We start from the raw sequence: 11,348 nt of genomic DNA on the forward strand, positions 1-11,348 counted from the left end.
CAGTGTCATGGTGTAGACAAAACATTAATGAAATAATCAAGTGAACCACTGCCACAGTAATAAGCACTACAAAGTCAAAGTCTCCAGTCCTGGGAGAGCCTATATAAGGGAGAATGTGACCTAGTCAGGGAGCTCCAAGACTTTGGTGAGATCAAGATTAAGCTGGTATATGAAGGACAGATGGGGTTTCCTGGGTGCAGCTGCTGGCAGAGGGATGAGCCTGTGCGCAGTGCTGGTTGTGGGAGGGAAGGTGTGCTTGTGACCAGCTGGCGGAAGGAGAGACTGAGGGGAACCACAGAGAGAGACTGATTCATGGAGCTAATGGGGTCAGAATGGCAGGGACTGGAGGACCATGGGAAAGGCTGGGTTTCTGACCTGGGAACAGCAGGAAGATACTGATGAGTTTCCAGATGCAGGGTGAGGGTGCAGACTGAGGAGGTTAGGTGGCTACTGCAAGTGGTCCAGGCACAAGAATATGCTGGTTTGAGTGAAGGTGGGTTGGGGGCCTCAGAGCAATGAGAGAGTTGGAGAGCTCTGTCAGCAGCAATACGACGGAGCCAGGTGGCAAATTGGAGTGAGAGGACCACAACGCTTCCCACACTTCCATCCTGCCGAATGGCACTGTCATTTGCTGAGATGGGAGACACTGAGGTAGACCGGATTTGAGGTTTGAGTTGGAAGGCCCTTTGAGAGCACAGAAGAGATATTGCCTAAGTATTTGGCTATGCAAGGGCTCCTTGTGCTTCTTGCCCTTGTCATGTGAGCAGGAAATGAAAGCCGAAGAGTCGAGGTGACTTGGGGTAACGTTGCACAGTGAGTCCAGACCCAGTGCATGCTAAGCGATCAGTGACCTGTCTTTCCAGAGATTGAAGCAGAGGATGTGAACAGCCCAGAAGATGTGGACAGCCTAGAAGATGTGGACAGCCCAGAAGATGTGGACAGCCCAGGAAATGTGGACAGCCCAGAAAATGTGGACAGCCCAGAAGGTTCCCCCCTGCCTCTCAGCTGGCCCCCCTGGCAGGACCATCAATCAGACATGACCAAAAAGGAGCCAGATGTGGCCCCCGCAAGTCCTAAGGTTGAAGCTGGGGAGAGCTCTCCAAGGCTGGGGTGTAAGGCTGGCCCCAGCTCGGAGGACACTGGAAACACCAGCCTCATGGATCTGGGGTGGGGTCAGGCTAGAGGCTGGGTGGCCTTTAGCAAAGCAGCCAATGGAAACAAGCCTTCAGAACCTTCTGAGGTCAACCCAGCTGTGGAACTCAGCTTGGCCAGGTCCTGGAGCAGTGGGACTGTGAGTTTCGGCCACCCTAGTGACAGCCTTGAATCTACCTGGGAAGGAGAGACTGATGTCCCCGCACCCACTGCCCTGACAGAAATCCTGCCACGGAGCCCCAGCCCCCACCTCCTACACTCAGATGACAGAATTGGAGATGGTGTTGCCCAGGCGATACCCACGGAATTCCAGGGCACCTCAGCTCTGCCAGCCCAGAGCCCCCAGCGCGATGCAGGTAGATGGAGGACAGAGCCTACCAGCCTGCCCAGCTCGCAGCTCAAGGACCAAACCTGGAAGCGGACAAAGACATCACCTAAGCCACTGCCCTCCCGATTCACCGGCTCCAGCAGCCCCCTGAATCCTCGGCCTAGGCCGGCCCAGGAGAGATTGCAGCCCAGGCAGGGGGCTACTCTGGCTGGCCGTTCCTCTTCTGATGCCCCCCAGTATGGCCGGGGGCGTCTGAACTACCCACTCCCTGATTTCTCCAAGGTGGGGCCCCGGGTGAGGTTCCCCAAAGATGAGAGTTACCAACCCCCCAAGTCCAAGAGCCACAGCAGGCAGCCTCAGGGCTCTGCTGGACCTCTGATCTTCAAGTCACCTGCCGAGATTGTTCGAGAGGTGCTGCTGAGCCGTGGAGAGGCGTCCCTGGCCAAGGACGCAACCCCTGCCCATCTCGTCACCAGGGTGCCCCAGGAGTTTCAGACACCTGAACAAGCCACAGAGCTGGTCCATCAGCTCCAGGTAAGCAGACTCCCATCTCCGGGTGTGTTGGCCTGGGATGGAGACAGGCCAGGGTGAGAGGCCTGGGGTCTAGGCCAGGCCAGGAGCCCCCTGCTGGTGGATGGAGGGAGGGTTGTCGGAAGCCAGGAGACAAACCCAAGGCCTTTACCCAAAATAAGCCGTGATTGGACTCAGGTCTCAAGGATGCTCTGTTTCCAACTTCTGTTTAAAAAAATTCAAACATATTTAGGATAGAAAATAGCACAGTGATTGCCCATCCCTGTTCCCAGCTTCACCCACCCATGCTGAGCAGCCGCTGGCAGCCTCTTTCCTGTCTGCCCGACTTGTTCCCTGGGCCCCACTGGATTATTCTGAAGCAATATCTCAGGTGTTGTATCACTTTATATTTTAGTGGGTCTAGTGATAAGGACCTTATCTCAGGCATAGCCACAGTAACGTGATTGTATCTAACGCCAGTTCTGTAGTACTGTATTATCTCACACCAGGTGAGCACTCACATCTTGGCTGCCTGTCTCATCAGGGGTGTGTTCGCCTCTGCATCAGAATCTGAATGCGGCTCATCAGGCCATTTGCTCCGAGTGCCTTTCAAGTCTCTCCTCTCCCTTTCTCTTTTCTTTTGTTGTGTTAATGTTTTTGTTTGGGTTTGGTGGTTTGCTCTTCTTCTCTTTGATCTCTTTTAATCTGTGTGTCCTCCTCTTACCTCTTCCTGTAACGGACTGTTGAGACCAGTTCTGCCCCTCAGTCACCTTGTCCTCTCCTCCTTTTCCCCCAGTAGGTTTAGAGCAAGCGCACCTTTGGGTTGTGGCCAACTGTGTGTGTGATTCTTTCCCCTCCGGACCATGAGCTCCGGGGGGAGGCAGCAATGGCCAAAGATACCACAGGTGGGCCGTTGAGAAGGTACAGACCATGCAGCGCTCTTGGTTACACACGGCCCCTGATGCTCATTGCGTTGATCCAGCCTTCAGCTGGGGTGATGAAGTGTCAGTATTCTGACGTCACTCCTCCTGCCTTCATTGCTACTAACCTTGCAAGAAATAAAACCTTCCCGCATCACTCTGGTTACCAAGGTCTTGTCCATCTCTCCAGGAGAGATGTGCGATGTCCTTTTAATTACACATTTCTGGAACACTGAGTGAGTTCACCCACCTCCTTTAAAGGTGACCAGTGGGGCTGGGGATTTAGCTCAGCGGCAGAGCGCCTGCCTGGCAAGCGCAAGGTCGTGAGTTTGGTTCCCGGTACCAGAGAAAAACCAAAAAAAAAAAAAAAATCCAAAGGTGACCAGTAACATTTGCATTGGCTGTCTCCCTGGAATGACTTGTTTTAATAAAATTCTGGGTTTGTTTAAGGCAAGTGATTCTGAGTAGAAGAACCAACGAGGGGCTCTTGGGTGATTCACTCAGCCAGCCATTAGAAAATACTTCTTGGTTTGTTTGTTTTTTTTTTTTTCCTCCCCTTTGGTTTTTTGAGACAGGGTCTTGCCATGTAGTTCAGGTTGGCCTTGAACTCACTATGTAGGCCAGGCTGGCCTCAAATTCATGATGATCCTCCTGCCTCAGCGTCCTGGGTGCTGGGCTTACAAGCATGAGCCTTCACACTCAATCATTAAAAAATACTTTTAAAGCACATGCCGCATAAGCGGTCAGAAAGGTGTAGTGAGAAGTGTGGATGTGATCATACCCCATAAAGCCAGATAAGGAAGTTCCCTGCCATGGGGGTGGTACCTCAAGGAAAACCTATCAGAGGTCAGGAGAGTCTCCTGGCAAAGGCAGTAGAGGATTTGCCCAGCTGCCTGATGCTCTGCTCCAGAATTCCATCGAGAAGCTCTCACTCTGAAGAAGCCAGAATGGGCAGCTAGAGGCAAGGGGCACGCTGCATACCTGGCATGACCACCCTGCTCTCTTCTCCTGCAGGAGGACTACCACAAGCTCCTCACCAAGTATGCCGAGGCCGAGAACACCATCGACCAGCTGCGCCTCGGGGCCAAGGTACTGGGCTGGGCTGGGCGCCCCTGAAGGTGGCTTTTTATTCCTTAGTCCTAGGGAAAGGCCATTGCCCTCTGCATCTGGGAGCCCCAGTCCTCACTCTACGACAGGTCTCTCTGTGACCTGGTCTGGGTCTTGCCCTTTCTGGGCCCTGTTTCCTTTACCTTGATGAACTTTGATATTTTGGAATGCTAGAATCTGAGGTGTCCAGGAGTTTCACCAGAGCGTTCTTCTTCAAATTAAGTTCTGGGGTTGGACCACCTAGGCTCCACTCCTGACTCCATTGCTAATCAGGTGCATGTCCATAGGGAGGCTACGGGGCCTCTCTGGGCCTCTCTCTGGAGTAGTGCAAGATGTCTGCTCAGACCCTGGTGCTGCTCCCGGGGCCCGTCTTTGCCTGTCTTCTCCATAGCCTCTCCCAGTGAGTGTGCGGCGGGAGGTGAGCAGTCCCTCTTGGGACCACCCAGCCATCTTGGGAGGAGGCTACGCAGGCTGATCTTGAAACCATCCTCTCTCTGGGTGAGGCAGGAAGTGGAACCTGTCGCGACTTCCTGCTCTCCCCATCCCCCTTCCCCCTCAGGCAGCTGTGGAGGAGGGGTGGTGGCTGACAGCTGCCTTTCTTCTCACAGGGTCCTGCCACCCTCCCAGGCAGGCCCGCCCTGCCATACCCCAGGACCCTGCCAAGTGCTGCTCTCCAGATCTAAAGGCTCTTCCAGGGTGTGGGTGGGGCAGCCACGGTGAGAACATAGAAGGAGAGCTGTTCTGGGATCCTCCTGCCTCACCCTCCCAGACTGCTGGGGTTACAGGCCCGCACCACCACGTGGAGGCCTGTTCTGGGACCAAGACTGCTCCTTGGTCCTCACACCTGCCACCCACTGGCACATCTGTGAGAGGCGCTTCCTCAGACCTGTGGACTCCCCAGAGGTCAGAGGAGAAAGGAGCGGGCATCAGGCCCAAACCCTTCAGCAGACTGAAAACCTGGGGACCCGGCTAGGGCTGGGGCTGCTGAAGGGCCCGGAGCAGTCAAAGATCAGGAGGCGCTTGCAGGGGCTGCAGCCTCTCCCCCTCCCTCCTCCCTCCTCATTTATGGAGCCTGTCTAGGAAGGTACTGGCCTGGTACGTGGTGGGTGCCTCACCAGAGTAGGGAAGTCACTAGTGCAAAGCCCTACTGATGCTTTTTGTGCACAAGCACAGGCGCAGGCTGCGTGGATACCTGGGAGGGGTGGGACCTCCTCTCCTGCAGCTCCCCAGCCCAAACTCCCCATGGGCTCCAGGGAGCCTGGCTGGTACCCCGAGCCCAGCTTGCCTGTGAGGGGCTCCTAGGAGGGAGAGGCCAGAAACAGCTCCACAGAGCCAGCTCCCTTGCCCTGCTTCCTCAGCGAAGGGACAAAGGGATGCACAGCTGCACGCAGGCCCACACTCTGCCAGCCTCATCTCATTGCGGCGCAGTCGTGGGAGAGAAGGGATAGGGCCCTGGAGTGAGGGAAGGCCGCTCCCCAGGTCCACAGGCCCAGGGGGAGCCAGGAGTCCTCACTCTGGAGGCCCTGCCTTCTGCCCTGAAGGCACAGGGGACCCCAGAAGGCAGGCGGCCCAGATCTCATGTCAGGAGCCCATTCATGAGATGCTGCTCAGCGCCCACTGAAGGCCGGGCCCCCCTGGGAGGGAGCCAGGCCTGAGATGGGAGAGCAGGGACAGGTGGGGACCACAGGAAGGAGACACGCTGTTCAGAGGTGCCGGGCCCTGGCCATTGTCATCCCATGGGGTCCCCTGCACCTGCAGATGCTGAGGCTGGGTCAGGTGGGGTTTGCTGTGCATCCCACACCCCTGAGAGAGGTGAGGGTAGGACTGGACCCTGTGCTGACTGCACAGAGGGCGCTCCTCCCAGGCCTGGGTACATATCTGGCCCAGGGCCCTCTGGGGGACCGGCGTAGGGACAGGGCCGGTCACAGTGATGAGAAGCAGGAAGTGATGTTGGTTGACTGAAGTGACTTACAGCTAGGCACAGAGACATTAGGCAACTTACCCAAGACCACTCAACATGCAGTTACCCGAGCGGAAGCTTGGCCTCACATTGTGGCTGCGGGGCGCCCTCTCCACAGCGCACTGCAGGAACCACACTAAATACCTGCAGGATCTGCAGCCAGAACGCTGACCAAGGTCCTGCCTGGGAGTACAGTGGACCCAGGTGGGAACCTAGGGCTGGACCAGGGAGCCCCTGGGGGTGAGAGGCACAGAGCAGGGATCCCGCCAGTCAGGGGTCGCTGGTGGGCTCTGGTCTCCATGTAGGCCTCTGGGCAGTTTATGGTGATGTCACCGCATTCACTGGCCTGTCACTGCCCACCCCCCCACCCGTGTTCTTCCTCTGAGCTACCGGGGGCTGTGGAAGGACTGAGGTGACCAGCAATCAGCCCAGAAGGAATTAGGGGGGTGACACAAGACCGCCTTTCCCAAAGTGTGTTCTGACTGCCCCACTGGGTCCAGAAGCCCAGGTGGGGCTGGGGCAGGCTTCTGTGTTGTGGTGTGGTGCGGTGTGGTGCGGTGCAGTGTAGTGTGGTGTTGTAAGTGGAGGATATACTCCCTCCTCTCCTCCTCCCCTCCTGCCCCATTCATAAGCCCATTAGCATTTTAAAGGATGTGAGAAGGCCATCTGCGCAGAGAATACTCATTTGTTTAACCCAATGTTCCCCTGCTCCCGCCTGCCCAGAATCCCCTAGGGAGCCAGTCCTGCGCGGGACACTGCTGTGGACGCCTGGAAACCAGGGGTGGGGCCAGCTGTGTCCAGAGAGGAACAGGCCTGCGCAGTTCAGCAGTTGCCACCCTCGGCTATTTCCCGTTGCTCTGGGCATGTGCCTAGGCCTTGGGCCTCTCTGTTTCAAGCTCCTCTTTGATCCTGAAGCAGAGGGAAGGGCCTCTGCCCTCCGGAGCCCATCCCCACCTGCTTCCATTTTCCCAGCTGCTGCCCAGGTGGGGCCTGGGCCAGAGAGAGGAGGGCCGTCCCCTGGGATTTGGGTCACCTGGGGCAGAGCGGGGTGCTACTGGACAGCCTCCCACAGGCGGGTCTGAGCAGATGGCCGAAGGGATTATTCAAATCCAGCTTTGTTCTCCTCTGGTGAGGTTCAGCAGCAGGAGGAGGAGGCAGCGGGGCCAAGTCACACGTGGAGTAGGTGTTTCTGCCACAGCTGGGTCCTGAAGGACAGTGTAGACAGGAGAGGCTGCTTGCTGGGCTCCCGGGAGTCCCTCGGCCAGCCCATCCTTTGCTGCCTGGTCCCGAGCTTGGGGCTGCAGGGGCAGACAGCATAACCTCCCTGACATCATAACAAGGCACCAAGTCACCCCTGGAGTGAGGCTTTTCCTTGGAGCTGCCTCCGGAGTATCCACAGAAATGATAATTGTTATGATGATGGTAATGATGGTGTTGTGCATGGTGGCGATGGTGATATAATTAATGGTGATGGTGATATAATGATAGGGATGTGGTGATGGTGGCAGTGACAATGAATGTGAAGATGGTGACTGCTCTTGATTGAGCACTTACCTCTGGCCGGAAGTACTAGCTACGTGAGCTGCTCTAGGACTCAGGTGTGTGGCGGTAGAACCAAGGCGGGAAGCCGAGCCCTGACTGCGGGCCCCACCGCTACACCAGGCCTGGCAAACTCCATACACGGCCAGATGGAGTCTTTGCAGCTTTGTGGTCCCTCTGGTCTCTGTCGCAGCTCCTTGGCTCTGCTGCTCTGGAGCAAAAGCAGCTGCAGATAACACCTGGACAAACAGGTGCGGCTGTGTCCAGTGACACGCTGTGTACAAGAGCGGACCACAGTTCCAGCCTCTGTGCTCGACCTGTGTAGGGAACGTGAGCTCCTGCCGCTCACCAGGCTTCCTGCCTCGCTCCAGACTTCTCTCTCGCAAACCTGCTGCTTGCTCTGTTCAACCCATCCTCAGATGATGGAACCACAACCAGGGGGACTCATTTTTTTCACTTGGTGACTCATTGATTCATTCATTCATTCATTCAACCAGACAGCGATTCATTCATTCACTCATTTATTCATTCATTCAGACTGGCATTCGTTGCTATTTATTATCAGTATAATAATTCTTATTGGAAATATTTTATTTTTTATTAAGAAATAGTAATTCTTGTTTGCTATATATTATACAATAGTATGGTTACACCATAATAAATACTATATATCACAGTTGTAAATAGTGGAAAAACAGTCTGCTTTGGGGTCAGGTAGAGAAGTGTTGTAATCATAATCCAAACACTTATCAGCTGGAGATTCTTATTCAGTGTCGTAACCTCTCTGAGTTTTTGTTTTCCCTTCTTAAAGATAGGGCTGTTGGTCCCTGCACTGCTCCCTTTCAAGATAGCCATAAAGAGAAAGCAAAAGGACCCGGAAGCCCTTCACCTGGTGCCCGGTGCCACCCAAGGGCTCTACCACAGGGTGGAATCTGTCACTGGGAAGAGTGGCTGCTGAGCTACTGACCCCGGGGTGTGATGAAGTGAGGCCACCCTGACGTGGCTCTGCCCGCCTCCCTCTTCCACAGATCCACCTGTACTCGGACCCGCCCCAGCCTAGCCACAGCACCCACATGGGGACGGTGCCCCAGGGGACCAAGGTCTTGTCCTTCACCATCCCCCAGCCCCGCTCAGCAGAGTGGAGGCCCAGCCCCGCCAAGCAGCCCCAAGCCTCGGAGGCCGCAGGTGAGTCTGGGAAGGAAGTTCCTCCTGTCACTCATCTCAGGGAGCCTCGGTCACCCTGGGCCAGGGAAAACACAGGCTGCTATCTGGGCCTTGTGACATAAAGAAGTCAAGCAATGGGAAAAGGGCCTTGTGTGTGGCCAGGGCACCCAGTTGGGCCCTGACTCTGCCACTGGGCATCTTGGAAACGTTGGGAGTGGGGAGCGGTGACTGCAGCCAGCCCCTGCAGTCCGTGTGACACCTGTGATGTGGTCTCAGTTTAACCCTGCACCGACCTGGTGAGGGACGCACTGTTGTCACCCTGTGACCATTAAGAGACCAAGGCTGAAGGTCACACAGTAATGAAGGGAAGGGTTGGGACCAGGCCCCACTCGTCCCCGAGTTAGAGGCCACGCTACTACTGGGAACCCCAAGGCCCGCATGGCTCTATTCCTCCCAGCTTGGGACCTGGTTCTCACCCTGCCCAGCCCTATCCCTGGGGCCAGTGTGAAGACGGCTGAGCTGTAACCTGAGGATAGACGTGGGGGTTCTGAGCTTTCAGTTTGTCGGTCCTGGGAGGACTATCCTCATCCTCGACACCTGTGTCTTCCAGGGTGGCCCACGGCCCAAGGAGAACTGAGCCCCTCCTCACACCCCAACATGCCCACCCCAGGGTGGCTTCCAGAGAGCCAGGGCATTGCCACCGTCCAGCCCTCCGCAGAGTGGACCCACACGCTGGCTTCTCAGGCCAGCCGGCTCCTGGCCAAGGTGAGTAGGTCACTGCTTTGCCCTGGGAGGTACTGGGAGATACAGCTGGCAGTGTGGGCACAAGGCTTTCACTTCCCACCACTGCACTGAGGTCCGGCGGCCGGCCCAAAATACGAGTCTCGGGGCTGGGGATTTAGCTCAGCGGCAAAGCACTTGCCTGGTAAGCGCAAGGTCTTGAGTTCAATTCCTGGTACCAGAAGAAAAAAAAAAAAAAAAAAAAAAAAAATACGAGTCTCAAAGTATGAGCTGAGGATATAGCTTAGCAACACAGCGCCTGCCTGGCAAACACAAGGTCCTGAGTTCGATTCCTACTACCAAATATATATATATATATATATGTATGTCTCTCCCTAGACCTTAGGGGCTGCACATGATGACTCCTCCTCCTCTTCCTCCTCTGTGTCACCAGGACTAGCCAGAGCCCTCTCGCTTGGCACTGTTTCCCTTTACAACCTCTCCAGGTGTATTTGAAGGTGTCTCCGGGTGACCCAAGGGAGCCCCCCTCAACCCTTTCTTCTTCAGGTCAAATCAGCCCCTGTCTGAGACCATTTCACCACAGAAATTAACTCTCAGGAACCTCTCAGAGGGTCTTTATGTTGTCATCAAACACTCCAACTTACTGTGAGTTTTCGCAGGTCTCTCTGTAACTACACGCCTGGCCCTATTCCAAAAGTGCTTAACGCAGCTTATGAAAATACCTAACGTTTAACCACATTCTGAAAGCGGAAGTGAGGAAACTGGGGCAGAGGGGAAGTTAGGGTAAAGAAAGACAAATTAACTTAGGGTGAAATGGGTAAACAGTGTCCTATTGGACCCTGAGCACTTAACCACTCCTTGGGCTTTACCTTCCCAGTTGCTGACCCAAAAGTGTAAATGCAATTATCCTGTGTTCAGCAAGTGCGGTCCTGCAGAGAAACACCATCTTTCCTTTTTTCATTTTGTTTTGAGACAGAGTCTCACTATGTAGCCAGGCTGGCCTCGAACTTCCCATGATCCTCCTGTCCAGCCTTTCCAGTGCTAAGATTGCAGGTGTGAACCACTGGAGCTAGCTGTTCCCCTCCCGTCTCCTCCTCCCTTCCCTCTCTTCCCCTTCCCTTTCCTTTTCTTTCCTTTCCTATCCTCTCCTTTCTTTAGTAGCAGCTTTTTTGAGGTATTGATCTGAAGGAGGACATGCTCTGATTGTAAAACGCAGCCCACACTTCAAAAGAAGAATAGAAACTATCTCACTAGTAACTTTCTTGTGGTTACCTATTGAAATGATATTTGGAGTTAAAGAAAATATATTATTCAAACTATACATTTTTCTCATTTCACCTTTTTTCCCCCCAGTACTATGGATTGAACCACGGCCTTCACATTAAGCTACATCTTAGACTTTTTTTTTTAATTTTAAAACAGGGTCTCTCCCAGTCACTTAAGTTGCCCAGGCTGGGCTTGAACTTGAATCCTCCTGCCTCAGCCTCCCAGAGTGCCACAATTACATAGATGTACCATCATGCTTAGCTTCTTTTTACATTCTTAATCTGCCTCCTATAAAATTTTATTTTATACATGGAGTTCATATTTGTATTCTACATATTACGTACATTATATATTATAGTATTATTATATTACAAAAATTTCTGTATATTTCATTGACATAGAGCTTTCGTAAAAGTGATTCCAAATCACCCCTTGCCTTTTTCTTAGTAAAATGTCTTTTGTAAAGGGCTTAAATGCACATGGCAGAGACCCTCACACAGCAAAGGGTGTGTTCAGTGGAAGTCAGCCTTCTCACCCCCTGAGAAGGGTGCATGTAGATTATTTGGAAACTGTGTGCCCATTTTATAGAAGGACTTGAACATCCTCGGGTTTCAGTCTCCACAGGGAGCCAGTGTTTCCAGAACCAATCCCACTGTACAAG

At 54.1% G+C, this 11,348-nt stretch overlaps 1 protein-coding gene across 1 annotated transcript; it reads left to right on the forward strand.

The window, feature by feature from the left end:
* Window positions 1-863: 863 nt before the first annotated feature.
* On the forward strand, window positions 864-9,445 carry LOC102028488 (AT-hook-containing transcription factor; the record flags this gene model as incomplete). Its single annotated transcript, XM_005415151.2, is given in 4 exon segments — window positions 864-2,014; window positions 3,925-3,999; window positions 8,545-8,701; window positions 9,291-9,445. Coding segments are annotated over 4 exon segments (1,538 nt in total), but the record flags the coding sequence as incomplete, so codon positions are not given.
* Window positions 9,446-11,348: the final 1,903 nt, after the last annotated feature.

The sequence above is a fragment of the Chinchilla lanigera genome, unplaced genomic scaffold, assembly GCF_000276665.1.
Source record: "Chinchilla lanigera isolate Chin_1 unplaced genomic scaffold, ChiLan1.0 scaffold00533, whole genome shotgun sequence".
In the NCBI taxonomy this organism is placed as follows: Eukaryota; Metazoa; Chordata; class Mammalia; order Rodentia; family Chinchillidae; genus Chinchilla; species Chinchilla lanigera.